We start from the raw sequence: 15,710 nt of genomic DNA on the forward strand, positions 1-15,710 counted from the left end.
TTGGTTCCCAGGAAGAAAGAGGTGTACGTCATTGACCCTGCAGAAAATCTTTACTATAGATGGCTGTCCATTATCACCGTGCCCATAATGTATAACTGGTGTATGCTGGTGTGCAGGTAGGTTTAAGATTAACACAGTAAGTAATTATGATTGGTCCTTTGTTTTCCATCTTCTAAGTCACGACATATTGGTGTGGATTTTGCGGTGCTGATGGCGCATCGTAAGCCTTGTAAAAGGCCCTGCAGGTTCCAGCTTTCTCTACGCTCTGCGCATGCATAAAAACCCGGAACTTGCAATCTGTCAAGGTTGATCCTCCGAAAGGAAATAAACATCACTTTCACTGCCAGAGAGTTGGGCTATTTGCCCACCGACTACCCAGCAAATGGCCACGAAACTCTTATTCCTGGTAAAAGCAGGCGTAGGACCGGCAGTCACCAGCAAAAGGGTTAATATAAATCTTAAATTAAAAATGTAAACATTAAAAATCATCCACAAACATTTAAAATTAGTTTATGTAAATGTTGGGCCAGATTAAAATATTTTAAAATATTTTTCAAAAAATTAATTTTTTATTGTAAATGCTTAATTAAAGGGACTTTTAAAGAGATGTGAAAATGGGAACATTTATTTTTATCAGAGTTGTGTAAACTTTTTAATTATTTGGGGATTCAATTGCTTGTCATTAGGGGATTCTGTTCAGAAATGACAGCATTGGGATCTTCCTTTCTGATAGGAGGACCTTGCCCACATGATCTCAGGGATGCTTCCCTGGGATCCATGGGCCTTTACGCAGGTGTATGCCTGCAGGCCCAGGACCCGAAGTCTCCGAAGCCCGGCTGCTGTATGCCCATGTGAGGCTCTGAGGATTGAGATGGTCCTCAATCTTTGTGAGCAGGGTCCTGAAATGGCCGAGTTACAGGCTGCACCAATTGCACAGTAGCAGGGCCTGGCCACTTTCTCACACATTTACAATCATTGGATGAGGATTGCTAAAGGATCTGGAGATGCTGTCGTCCTGAGAAACAGTAACAACATCCATGCAAGTTCCATGCATCCTCTGCAACTTTAGCATGGCCTCAGCAGGTGAACTGATCTATGTATCAGCAGACCCCGGTGGCAGTAATGAGTTTGTCAAAGTTACTATCAATGGCTCTGGCAATCCAGGCAAGGAGGAGGAATCTGTTCCATACTGGAGCCCAAGGCAACTGTGACAGCAGTCTGAGCATTCTCAAGAGATGCAACAATTGGCTGTGGTTGAGTACGCTGGACGGTACTCTGATACAATATCCCAAAGTTGCCACTAGCTCTGTAGCAGTCTGCAATGTTTCGATATCGCCGATTAATACAGTAGACTCCTCCCCACTAGCTGAAAGCTGCATGGCACAGTCTCCAATGATTGCTACAATCTTTCATACTCCGAAATCATCTTTCTTTTAATAGTCTTTTATGTCACTGTTCAGTCCTGGCCAGTAAATGGATTTTCTGGCACGTCGAAGAGTGCTCTCGGCTCCAGTGTGAACAGCCTGAAGTCGCTAACGAATGTCGGATCTCAGGGTCTCAGTGACACAGTGATAGCTTTTGAAGACTATGCCATCCTGTGTTGTGAGTTCGTCGAACTTTGAGGTATGCATGCATTTCAGGCGTGATTTGTTGTATGACCAGTTGTAGTGTGGACTCGCTTGCAGTTGCACGTTGTATGGTAGTCAGTCCTTGTTTGGAGAGTGGGCAAAAGTCCACCATGTGGATGCATTCCACTGCAATTTCTGTCGGTGATCTCTCCATGTTTTCGAGCTATGCACACAAGAGGGTGTCTGCAAGGTACATTTCTTTTCTTGGTTGATACTTCATTTCGATGTCATATTGGTTGAGCCAAATGAGCAGGCGTTGTAGTCACTTGGGTGCTGCAGATAACTGCTTGCGTCGTATAGCAGCCAAAGGCTCATGGTCTGTCCACAGCGTGATCTTGCGACCATATACATATTGATGGTTTTGTTCCATTCTGAACACTTGAGCAAGCAGCTCCTTTTCGATTTGAGAGTATCATGTTTCTGCTGGAGTGAGCGCTTGGTTGTCCCTGTTGCAGAAGGACAAACCCAAGACCCTTGCTCGAATCATCTCCTGACCTTCGGATGCAAATTTGTGGTTAAAGTACCTGAGCACCAGAGAATCTGTCATGCGTTGTTTGATAGCTTCAAACGCTTTGTCTTGTTCTTCAGTCCATTTCCAGACCGTGTCTTTATGAGTAAGCCATCGCTGAGGCTCACTGAGGTCTGAAAGATCTGGCAAGAATTTTGCGAGGTACTTTGTCATGCCAACAAATTGTTGTACATCTGTGCCATCTTGCAGTTTCTGCATTTTATTGATTGCGACCACTTTGCTTGGGTCGGCTTTGCGTCCATCGCTAGACAGTATGTGTCCCATGTATTTCACTTGAGAGCTCTGGTATTCGAACTTATCCAAGTTAAGTTTGATGTTTCGTTCTTTGTTTCTCTGCATGAATTTGCGTAAGTTTGCATCATGATCGTGATTGGCCTGTTTAAGTGTCTCACCACGTCCAGTGATCAAGATATCATCTGCAATCTTGTAGACTCCATCTAGACACTTGAGGTTCTGGTCTAGCTTCTGCTGGAAGATTTCCGGGGCAGGACTGATGCCAAATGGACTTCTATTATATCGATATCGTCCCCATGGAGTCTGGAAAGTTGTGAGGTAGGGGGACTCTGTTTCTAGATCACATTGCAAGTAACCCTCCTTCCAGTCTGCTTTAGTGAAGACCTTTACATTTGACATCTGTGGCAAGATATCATCGATCACAGGAAGTGGATAGTGCCCATGTTTCAGGACATTATTCAGACAAAGAGGGTCGATATATACTCGTATGTTTCTATTTGTTTTTTGTACAGTCCGTCAGATCAACAACTTTCGTGATGATTTGTCGATCTTCCAAACGATCCTCTTTCAGCATTTGTTTGATCGCTATTTGCACCCGACTGGGTGTCATTACAGCTGGTGTTGCTGACTCATTAAGTTCAAGGTGAACTGTCCCTGGCATGTGTCCAAGTCCCTTAAACACATCCGGATACACATTGTTGACATCAGTTTTTGACACTAGCGAGATGATTGCCTTGTTCGTAGTTTGCAATTCGCGTGATTCATTTACCACCGCGATATTCTGATGCTGCACTTTTATCAGTTGTAGCTGTTGAGCAGTGCGTGAGCTAATCAGTGATGCACTTTGGCCCTCAATGATCTCAAAGGGCATAATGTACTTTTGCTTGTACTTTGTATTTTCCAGTGGCACGTTACAGGTCCCTCCCACTGGAATGGTTGCATGGTTGTCATATAGTGACAGTATTGTCGTAGATTCTTTTATCTTTAAGCATTTTGGTAAGTATCTAAGAGGTAGCACATTGCATGTGGCCCCACAATCTATTTGCATTTTTAACATTTGACCTTTAATGGAGAAGGTAGCCATAATCTTGTTAGGATACTTTCTGTCAGCTTTGTCCTTGATTGTGCGATTTACTTTACCAAGTATCTTTACAGTCATGACTTCAAAATCAGAATAATAACTCTCTTCATATAATGCATGAACTTTTGGCTTGCACTTATATTTAGGGTTATGTGTAGACTTCTGCTTCGATCCATTCTGCCTACACTTTTGAGAAAAGTGATTTAATTTGCCGCAACTTGTGCAGGCCTTCCCATATGCTGGGCATTTAATTTTTGACAGCTCATGTATTTTGCCACAATATCTGCAATTGTTCATGAACTCTTTGTCTGTGAATTCTTTCTTTGTTGATCGGGGTTTCTGTCTGCAGCTTTGATATCTTCAGAGTCTGTTTTAGTGAGCTGCATGGAATTAATTTGCGCAACTGTGGCCTCTGTAGCTTTACAGAGCATTACACATTTATTGAATGTTAGATTTGATTCTTGCAACAGCCTCTTACACAGAGTGTTATCAGATATTCCTCAGACAATGCGATCTCTGATGAAATCACCCCTTAAATTGCCGAAATCACATGATGATATCAGCTCTCTCACTTTCATGAGATATCGATCAAACCGCTTGTCCCCTTGTACACAGTTGTTAAACTAGTACCGGTCATAGATGATGTTGGTTTTACCTTTACAGTGCTCTTCCCAGAGCTTCAAAATAATCTAATTTCCTGCTTGTATTCCTCTGATTTGTAGGGAAGATTATTGTGGATATCTAGGGCATCTCTGCCAATGGCAGTGATAAACGTTGCACCCTAACTCTATCTGGTTTTTCCACAATATTCGTGATAGTCTCACAGCTGTTTGAATTTTTTCCAGTTGGCTTTCAAATCGCCAGTCACCTGCAATGGAGGTGGGAGAGGAATGTGCGCGGGAGTTGGCACTGTGGTGGTCATGATAGCTCGCTACAGTTTAGGACTTTGAGTTTGTCACATACATGTATACCCAGAGGACTAGAACAAGTCGAATAGTAAAATATCGTGGCCATGTAATTGTAGGAATACTTTTTCAATCGAGGCTCTACAATAACTTATACCACTTTAAGTTTACTTTACTAATGCCTTGATTTCGATCGGCTCTAAAAAGTCTTACAGTTCCAATATTTCGGTTGTAGATAATTTCGCTGAAAGATCAGAAGTCTCCGCTTCTGACCCCATGTATTTTATAATCTCTTGAACACTCTTCGTTCAACTTAACTCTATTTATTTGGGAGATCTCAGACAGCCATGTGGAGCTTTAAAATGGCATTCCTTCACAGACCCTCGCTCTCAATACAATTCCCTATACCTCCCAGCTAGAGGGCGCTATACATTATATCGATACTTCCTAGCTGGAGGGCGCTATACATTATCTTGTTACACTCAAGAGGTCAGAATTGTCAGAGCGCAGAAAAATCGGGGGGGGGGGGGGTTCAGAGCTGGAGGAGATTACAGAGATAGGGAAAGGTGAAGTTTTAGAGGGATTTGAAAACAAGGATGAGAATTTTAAAATCGAGGCATTGCTTAACCGGGACAAATGTAGGTCATTGACCACAGGGCAGATGGGTTTAAAGTAGATTGAATTGATTGTATTGAACTGGTCTTTGGGCTTCTTACAATGTAGTTCTTTCAAAAAAAAGAAACAGCGTTAAAAGTTATTTTCAATTGGTGTTCTGCATTCTATACATAACATCAATCTTCCAGGTATGGCTGATACTACACTACACTGCATCACAGTAACTATCAGAGTGTATATGCCACATCTTTATTGTCAAATTGAACTTTGCATCTTGTATTCTAGAGCTTGTTTTGATGAACTTCAAATAAAATATCTTACCGTGTGGCTGGTGTTGGATTACACATCAGATGCAATCTACATTATGGATTCAATTGTAAGATTTCGAACGGGTAAGCAAGCCTATTTTTTTAATGAGCTGCGTGTTTACTTTTCCCATTTTTGTAAGATATTATCTCCTCCTCTTCAACCACCCTGTTCCAATGAATGCTTGCCTAATACCAAGATTGATAGGATGGGTTTCTAACCTGCCTTCTGCCCATGCTGCTCTCAGCCATTCATCTGGAGGTGCAGTCATAGAATCATAGAATGGTTACAGCACAATAGGAGGCCACTTGGCCCATCGAGCCGATGCCGGCTCTCTGCAAGAGCAGTTCAGCTAGTCCCACTACCCCCGCCCTTTCCCAGTAGCCCTTCAAAAAGGTTTCCTGCAGGTACTTATCCAATTCCCTTTTGAAAGCCGTGATTGAGTCTGCCTCCACCACCCATTCAGGCAGTGCATTTCAGATCCTAACCACTCGCTGCGTAAAATTTTTTTCCTCATGTCGCCTTTGGATGTTCTGCCTTACATGTGTGTCCTCTGGTTTTCAACCTTTCCAACAATGGGAATGGTTTCTCTCCATCTGCTCTGTCTAGATCCTTCATGATTTTGAACATCTCTATCAAATCGCATCTCAATATTCTCTGCTCTAAGGAGAACAACCCCAGCTTCTCCACTCTATCCACGTAACTGAAGTCCCTCATCCCTGGAACCATACTTGTAGATCTTTTCTGCACCCTCTCTAAAGCTTTCACATCCTTCCTAAAGTGCGGTGCCCAGAATTGGACACAATACTTCAGCTGTGGATATAGAAACATAGAAATCTACAGTGTAGAAGGAGGCCATTTTGGCCCATCCTGTCTGCACCGGCCGACAAAGAGCCACACAGTCCTCGGTCACCAGCCCTGTAAGTTACATGTAAATCTATGAACAATTAACAATGGCGGAAAGGTAAAGAGCTCTAACAGTCTGCCCCACACAACTGTGATACCCCATGTATCGCAACATTTTGCACTCCACCCCACCCGGAGCCATACAATCTCCTGGGAGAGGCAAAAAAAGATTAAAAACCCGGCCAACTGGGGGGAAAAATCTTGGAAAATTCCTCTCCGACCCATCCAGGCGATCAAAACTAGTCCAGGAGGTCACTCTTGCCGTATTAGATTCCACTTACCATCGTGTCTGCACCAGCCAACAAGAGGTTATCCAGTCTAATCCCACTTACCAGCTCTACGTCCATAATCCTGCAGGTTATGGCACTTCAAGTGCACATACAAGCACCTTTTAAATGAGGTGAGGGTTTCTGCCTCCACCACCCCTCCAGGCAGTGAGTTCCAGACCCCCACAACCCTCTGTGTGAAGAAGCTTTCCCTCAAATCCCTCTAAACCTTTCACCAACCACCATAAACCTATGCCCCCTCGTAATTGACCACTCCACCAAGGGAAATAAGCCCTTGCTATCCACTACATCCAGGCCCCTCAAAATGTTATACACCTCAATGAGATCTCCCCTCAGCCTCCTCTGTTCCAATGAGAACAAACCCAGCCTATCCAATCTGTCCTCATAGCTAAGATTCTCCATTCCAGCCAGCATCCTCGTAAATCTCCTCTGCACCCTCTCCAGTGCAATCACGTCCTTCCTATAATACGGCAACCAGAACTACACGCAGTATTCCAGCTGTGGCCTAACCAGTGTATTATATAATTTAAGCACAACCTCCCTGCTCTTGTATTCTATGCCTTGGCCACCAATAAAGGCAAGCAGGGATCTGTGGACAAGCATTCCAAGGTCACTTTGTTCATCTACACTTCTAAGTGGCCTACCATTTAAAGTGTATACCCTTTCCTTATTAGCCCTCCCTAAGTGCATTACCTAATACTTCTCCGAATTAAATTCCATTTGCCACTTTTCTGCCCACCTGACCAGTGGATTGATATCCTCCTGCAGTCCATGACTTTCCTTGTCATTATTAATCACACAGCCAATTTTAGTTTTATCTGCAAACTTTTTAATCATACCCCCTATATTCAAATCCAGATCATTGATGTATACCACAAAAAGCAAGCGACCCAGTACTGAGCCCTGCAGAACCCCACTGGAAACATCCTTCCAGTCACAAAAACATCCATCACCCATTACCCTTTGCTTCCTACCTCTAAGCCAATTTTGGATCCAACTTGCCACTTTGCCCTGGATCCCATGGGCTTTTACCTTCATGACCAGACAGACGACCATGTGGGACCTTCTCAAAAGCTTTGCTAAAGTCCATATACACTACATTGTATGCACTACCCTCATCAACTCTCCTGGTTACCTCCTCGAAAAATTCAATCAGCTTAGTCAAACACGATCTTCCCTTAACAAATCCATGCTGACTGTCCCTAATTAATCCTTGCCTTTCTAAATGTAGATTTAGCCTGTCCTTCAGGATTTTTTCCAATAATTTTCCCACCACGGAGGTTAGGCTGACCAGCCTGTAATTACTCAGCCTATCCCTTTCTCCATTCTTAAATAAGGGTGCCGCATTAGCAGTCCTCCAGTCCTCTGGCACCATGCCCGAATCCAAAGAGGACTGGAAATGATGGTCAAACCCTCTGCTATTTCCTCTCTTGCTTCACTCAACAGCCTGGAATGCATTTCATCTGGACCTGGGGACTTATCCACTTTCAAAGCTGTCAAACCCCCAATAACTCCTTTCTCACTATGTCTATTTCGTCCAGAATTTCACACTCTTCCTCGAAAGCAGTATCTACATTGCCCCTTTCCTTTGTGAAAACAGGCGCAAAGTATTCATCAAGAAGCATACCCACATCTTCTGCCTCCACACACAGACTGCACTCATGGTCTCTAATAGGCCCTACCCTTTTTTTAGTTATCCTCTTGCTCTTAATATATTTATGGAACATCTTTGGGTTTTCTTTGAATTTACTTGCTAAGAATTTTTCATGCTCTCTCTTAGCATTCCTAATATCCTTTTTAATTTCACCTCTGAACTTCCTATATTTCGCCAGAGATTCTTCAGTATTTAGCCATTGGTTTGTGACATAAGTTTCCTTTTTTTTCTTTATCCGCCCCCTTTGAGTCCCTGGCCATCCAGGGGGGCTCTAGAATTGTTATTCCCCTCCCTTTTTCTTTAAGGGCACATGTTTTTCCTGAGCCCTCCAGATATCCTCCTTGAATGCCTCCCACTGTTCCGACACTGATTTATCTACAAGTAGCTGTTTCCAGTCCAATGTGGCCAAATCACTTCTCAACTTAGCAAAGTTATTTTTTTTCCAATTTGGGACTTTTCTTCCTGGTCTATCCTTGTCCTTATCCATAACTACCTTGAAACTGACTGAATTATGGTCACTGGCACTCAAGTGCCCTCCCACTGATACCCTCCCCACCTGTCCAGCTTCATTCCCCGAAACTAAATCCAGAACCACCCCCTCCCATGTTGGGCTTGTTACGTACTGACTAAAAAAGTTCTTTTGAATGCATTTTAAGAATTCTGCACCCTCGATACCTTTCACACTGTATTTGCCCCAATCAACATTAGGATAGTTAAAATCCCCTACTATTACTGCCCTATGGTTTTTAGACTTCACAGAAATATGTCTACATATTTGCTCCCCTATCTTCCTCCCATTCTTTGGGGGTCTATAATACATGCCCAGCAGTGTGATCGCCCCTTTTTTATTTTCAAATTCAACCCATATGGCCTCATTTGATGATCCCTCTAACATATCATCCCTCCTCACTACTGTAGTAGTTTATTTAATCAATACCATGACCCCCCCCCCTTTTTACCCCCCCTCTGTCTCTTGTCTAAAAATCCTAAAACCAGGAATATTGAGCTGCCAAACCTGCCCCTCTTTCAGCCATGTCTCTGTAATAGCTATAATGTCATCCTCCCAAGTGTCTACCTGTGCTCTTAGCTCATCTACCTTATTTGCTATACTCCTTGCATTAAAGTATATACCATTTAACACAGGAAGACCTCCTTGACTATTACTTATTTCTTCTGTCTTATAGATTCACTTTCTAAATTGTTGCTGTCCAATTTTAGCTTACTTCCTTCCCTATTGAATTTGTTCTCAGGTTCCCATCCCCCTGCCAAGCTAATTTAAACTCTCCCCAACAGCACTAGCAAAACTTATTGCAAGACACTTTCTTTTATTGGAATATAGTAACAAAAATAAAAGGCTAAAAATGCAGTATAGCCCGGTTTGAGGCGGTGACAATGCCTGGTCGCTAACTTTAACACTGGCCGATGTTTACCACCTCCAACCGGGATATCTATTTTTAGTGCCTCAAGATGGGAGTGGAGCACTAAGGGAAGCGTTCCACATTCCTCTTAGGGCGCTAACCCTGATTCCTGGGGTGCTATCGCGGCAGCGCAGATGAAGATCTGGTGCTAGGGAACCGGCATCACAGCGCCTAAAGGAGAGGTCAGCTGGACCACCCGAAAGTTTTGAAAGAAAATGGAAGGGAGCTATTGTTTACATTAGCAATATAAATAAAATCCATTCTGAAGACCCACCTGCTCATCCGTTGAAATATCACTCCGGGAGCTTCTGCGGGATGCCTGCTTTCCCTGTCGGGATTAGTGGCAGGCGCTGTGGCAGGCGGAAACATTGAAGTTAGTGATCGCGGCGCTGATGGAGCGTTGCACACTCGGTGATGTCACCAAGTGGGTGGCGCTAGAGGGTGCAGCGCTCCCTGTTAGCGCCGCCGCTAAACCTCCACTGATGTTTGCGGGAGGCACTGACGGCGCGGCGCTTGGGCGGTAAATGCTTAGCGGCCTGGTGGGTGGCACTAAGCGAATGAATTTCTAGCCCAAACTGTTAGTAAGTCAGAAATGATTGAACACATCAGAAAGCTGTTGACCTTGCAGACCTGCTAGTTTGAGAACCTATGCTTTAAAGCTTTGGGCATTGTGCGGCTCATTGACAATACATTTCTTTCTCTAGGTTTTCTTGAACAAGGGTTGCTGGTTAAGGATGCAAAGAAACTGCGAGAGAACTACATGAGGATGCCTCAGTTTAAATTGGACACACTCTCCCTTTTACCAACAGATTTAGCGTACTTTAGGCTGGGATTTAACTACCCCGAGGTGCGATTTAACCGTCTCTTCCGCTTTAGCCGAATGTTTGAATATTTTGACCGCACAGAAACCAGAACCAACTACCCCAACATATTTCGAATTGGAAATCTTGTCTTGTACATCCTCATCATCATCCACTGGAATGGCTGCATTTATTATGCAATTTCAAAATCGATTGGGTTCGGCATTGACACCTGGGTCTATCCCAATATATCCCACCCGGAATATGGGCGGCTCAGCAGGAAATACATCTACTGCCTTTACTGGTCCACCTTGACCCTGACCACCATTGGAGAAACCCCTCCTCCAGTCAAGGACGAGGAGTACCTGTTTGTGGTCATTGACTTCCTGGTGGGAGTCCTAATCTTTGCCACCATCGTTGGCAATGTAGGCTCCATGATCACGAACATGAATGCCTCTCGGGCCGAGTTCCAGTCCAAGATTGACTCCATCAAGCAGTACATGCAGTTCCGTAAAGTCAGCAAAGATCTGGAGACCAGGATCATCAAGTGGTTCGACTACCTGTGGATCAACAAGAAGAGCATGGACGAGAAGGAGGTCCTCAAGAACCTCCCTGACAAACTCAAGGCAGAAATCGCCATCAACGTCCACCTGGACACGCTGAAGAAAGTGCGGATCTTCTCAGATTGTGAAGCCGGCCTCTTGATCGAGTTGGTGCTCAAACTGCAACCTCAGGTCTACAGTCCCGGAGATTACATTTGCCGGAAGGGGGACATTGGGCGAGAGATGTACATCATCAAGGAAGGCAAGCTGGCGGTGGTCGCCGATGATGGGGTGACCCAGTTTGTGGTCCTGAGCGACGGCAGCTACTTTGGGGAAATCAGCATCTTGAATATCAAGGGCAGCAAGGCGGGCAACAGGCGGACAGCCAACATCAGGAGCATAGGCTACTCCGACCTCTTCTGCTTGTCCAAGGTGGACCTGATGGAGGCCCTGACTGAATACCCAGATGCAAAAAAAATCTTGGAAGAGAAGGGGCGTCAGATTCTGATGAAGGACAATCTGATAGACGAGGAGGTGGCGAAAGCCGGAGCGGACCCAAAAGATCTGGAGGAGAAAGTGGAGAGAATGGAGTCCTCCTTGGACAGTCTGCAGACTCGCTTCGCCAGGCTCATGGCCGACTACAATTCCACCCAACTCAAGCTGAAACAGAGGCTCACCAAGGTGGAAAACAGAGTCAAACGCTTTGGCAGCGGGTACCTATCGGATGACCTCGACAGTGCGACCGACATAGAAATAGCGAGACAGTGACGGTGGCCTTCATGTGTTTTTCTTACTATTTTGATACTAAGATGTACTGATGAGAAAATAAATTATTTTTGTATGGGACTGTATAGGGATAGTTTATATGCTATAACTCATTATAAGACCAGTTAGCGTTTGAGGTAGATCTGTCATTAACCTTCAAAAACAAACTGTGACCCATTTTAGTGCCGAATGATTTGAGGTAGCTGCAAGTGTATTTGTTGGGTGGTTATGTCAGGGAGCGGAAGTCTGATATGTATACTATAACCAATTAACACTAAGAAACTGGAAACAGAACTAGGATATACACAGTTCAAGTTTTAACATCTGTGCTCCTGAAGGTTAAATATATTGGAGTTTTACTTATTATATTATATATATTGTATAAATATTATATAATATAAATATGCACTGAAGCCCATGCCTGAAGCTTGAATGAATTCATGCATTAACTACCCTTAAAGGGGATTTGAAAACCTCCCTTTAAAGTTCAAGTAGATATGGCTGATGGAATGTGTGGTAACACGTGAGTGTTAAGCATTAAACATAGAAACGGCTGCTTACCAACTAATACAAAAGCAAAATACTGCAGATGCTGGAATCTGGAATAAAAACAGAAAATGCTGGAAATCTCCGGGTCAGGCAGCATCTGTGGAGAGGAAGCCGAGTTAACGTTTCGGGTGGATGACCCTTCGTCAGAACTGGAGAATGTTAGGAAAGAACGGATTCTTAACAAGAACTGAAAGGCGGAGGGGAAGAAAGAACCAAAGGGAGGGTCTGTGATAGGTTGGAAGACAGGAGAGATTGGAGAGACAAAAAGGGATGATGGGCCAAATTCAAATGGTAATGTCAGAAGTTAGAAAAACATTAGTCAAGATAGGGTGTGAATGGTGGGATAATGACCAGCTACCATTAGATGCAAGGAGAAAAAAAGAAAGAAACAGGCTCTTGGGGTTGGGGTGGGGGGTGGGGGGGGGGGAGGGAGGAGGAGGGGCAGGGGGGAGCGGGGAAGGAGAAAGAGAGCCAAAGATTGGTAGCAGTTATGCTCTGAAATTGATTAATTCAATGTTGAGTCCAGAAAAGTGCCTAAACGAAACATAAGGTGCTGTTCCTCGAGTTTGCATTGAGCTTCGTTGGAACAGTGTAGGAGACCGAGAACGGAAATGTCAGAGTGGGAATAGAGTAGAGAATTAAAGTGACAGGTGACTGGAAGCTCAGGGACACATTTGCGGATTGAACGGAGGAGCTCCGCAAAGCTGTCACCCAATCTATGCTTACCTACTAATACAATTTAGTTCCCCTGACCACCATGTCAGGAAACTCCTGTGGGATCACCATTGAGAGCATGGCAACAAGCTGCGGTTGAAGTTGGTATCAAGTTATTACTAGCACTACTGTGTTTGCCTCTTGGTAATATCAAGTTTTGTTCCAGCTAATGTTCCAAATACAGGTTGTACCTCCCTTATCCAGAACGCCCATATCCGGAACCACCCCTCATCCAGAACAATTCCCAGCCACCAGGTGGCGCATGTGCAGAACTCCGACATGAACAATTTGAAGTCCTTCCTTGCTGCCGACTCCTGCAATTGCTGGCCTGACCCCACGATCCACCCACCACCCACCCACCCCCCCCATGATCTCTCTGCCGCACTCCCAACCCCAAGCCAGCCAGCCCCGACATTCCCTTGCTCAATATTTGTACCATCCAATTTAACGTGACCACCCCTCATTTGGAAAAATCCCTTATCCAAAACAGGCCTGGTCCCGAGGGTTCCGGATAAGGGAGGTTCAATATGTATGACTAAACAAAGTCTGGTAACTACAGACCCATCAGTGGGAATGGTCTTCCAGATAGGACAATGAGGATGAATGCATTGGAAACATTCAGAAGGTAGTTGGATGGGCCAATGAGCTTCTCTCCTCTGTACTTTGGGGTTTATGATGTTTTTATTTTAACAATTATGTACCTCACCAGCTTAAATCATGATGGTTTACCAAACTGTCATCTAACCAATAGGCTGAGCATCGGTGGGCCTGATGGTTTTATCTCACCCTTTTTATATATTGGTAAACATGAGCTAATCTAACTTATTTATTACCCAGAGGCTGTTAGTTTTTCTCCTTTTTGTTTCTAAAAGATGACTTTCAATTTTTTTAAATAAAATGCACATCTTGTTTGTGACTGTTGTAAATGTAATCTTAAATGAAGTCTTACAACCTGTTGTCAATTTTTGTTTTGAATTGAGATATGTTGTCAGGCATTCTTTTCTGTTACTGTTTAATACTGGAGTAAAATACAGTTCATATCAAAATGTGTCACAGATTAATTTATCATTTTACCATCTTTCCTGCTGTTTCCCTCTGACAAGTGACTATTATCCAATTCTCTAGCACAATTGCCAGAAACAAACTGTGGTTCAAAAACAAGGTTTCTGAGATCAAAAGAAACACTGCAAATGCTGGAAAATTTGAAATACAAACAGAACCTACAAACAGAATATCAGTCAGCATCTGAAAGAGAAAGATAGGTTAAAGTTTCTGGTGAGACCATTGTTACAACCTATATTTCTGTGTGTTTATAGTTCACATAGGATTACATAGGATATACAGCACAGAAACAGGCCATTCGGTGCCACCAGTCCATGCCAGCATCCCACTTGAACGTCATCCCGCCTTTCCTCATCTAAATCTATCAGCATAACTGATGTCCTGGGGGTAACGTTTGCTAATGCAGTTCGGGAGTGTTTAACCTAATATGGCAGGGGGATGGGAACCTATGCAGCGAGACAGGGCAAAGTAATATGGAGTCAGAAGCAGATGGTAGAAAGGTAAAAAGCAATAGTGGAAGGCCGAGTAAACAAAGGCAAGAAACAAAAAGGGACACACTACATCATAATTCTAAAAGGACAAAGGGTGTTAAAAAAACAAGCCTGAAGGCTTTGTATCTTAATGCAAGGATTATCCGTAATAAGGGGGATGAAATAACTGTGCAAATAGATGTTAACAGATATGATATGATTGGGATTACAGAGACGTGGCTCCAGGATGATCAGGGCTGGGAACTCAACATCCAAGGGTATTCAACATTCAGGAAGGAGAAGGAGGTGGGGTAGCATTGCTGCTTAAAGAGGAGATTAATGCAATAGTTAGGAAGGACATTAGCTTGGATGATGTGAAATCTATATGGGTAGAGCTGCAGAACACCAAAGGACAAAAAGCATTAGTGGGCATTGTGTACAGACCTCCAAACAGTAGTAGTGATGTTGTGGAGGGCATCAAACTGGAAATTAGGGGTGCATGCAATAAAGGTGCAGCAGTTATCATGGGTGACTTTAATATGCATATAGATTGGGCTAACCAAACTGGAAGCAATACGGTGGAGGAGGATTTCCTGGAGTGCAAAAGGGATGGTTTTCTAGACCAATATGTCGAGGAACCAACTAGGGGGGAGGCCATCTTAGACTGGTTGTTGTGTAATGAGAGAGGACTAATTAGCAATCTCGTTGTGCGAGACCCCTTGGGGAAGAGTGACCATAATATGGTGGAATTCTACATTAGGATGGAGAATGAAACAGTTAATTCAGAGACCATGGTCCAGAACTTAAAGAAGGGTAACTTTGAAGGTATGAGGCGTGAATTGGCTTGGATAGATTGGCGCATGATACTTAATGAGTTGACAGTGGATGGGCAATGGCAGACATTTAGAGACCGCATGGATGAATTACAACAATTGTACATCCCTGTCTGGCGTAAAAATAAAAAAGGGAAGGTGGCTCAACCGTGGCTATCAAGGGAAATCAGGGATAGTATTAAAGCCAAGGAAGTGGCATACAAATTGGCCAGAAATAGCAATGAACCCGGGGACAGGGAGAAATTTAGAACTCAGCAGAGGAGGACAAAGGGTTTGATTAGGGCAGGGAAAATAGAGTACGAGAGGAAGCTTGCAGGGGACATTAAAATGGACTGCAAAAGCTTCTATAGATATGTAAAGAGAAAAAGGTTAGTAAAGACAAACGTAGGTTCCCTGTAGTCAGAATCAGGGG

At 43.8% G+C, this 15,710-nt stretch overlaps 1 protein-coding gene across 1 annotated transcript in view; it reads left to right on the forward strand.

Annotated features, from left to right (window-relative positions):
* Positions 1–11,673, forward strand: part of cnga3a (cyclic nucleotide gated channel subunit alpha 3a) — a 57,381-nt gene extending 45,708 nt beyond the window's left edge. Inside the window, exons 4-6 of the mRNA XM_070891611.1 lie at positions 12–116; positions 5,278–5,384; positions 10,268–11,673. Of these exons, the coding sequence (XP_070747712.1) occupies positions 12–116; positions 5,278–5,384; positions 10,268–11,673 (1,618 nt within the window). The remainder of the gene's footprint in view (positions 1–11; positions 117–5,277; positions 5,385–10,267) is intronic.
* Positions 11,674–15,710: the final 4,037 nt, after the last annotated feature.

Source organism: Pristiophorus japonicus, chromosome 10, assembly GCF_044704955.1.
Source record: "Pristiophorus japonicus isolate sPriJap1 chromosome 10, sPriJap1.hap1, whole genome shotgun sequence".
NCBI lineage: Eukaryota > Metazoa > Chordata > Chondrichthyes > Pristiophoridae > Pristiophorus > Pristiophorus japonicus.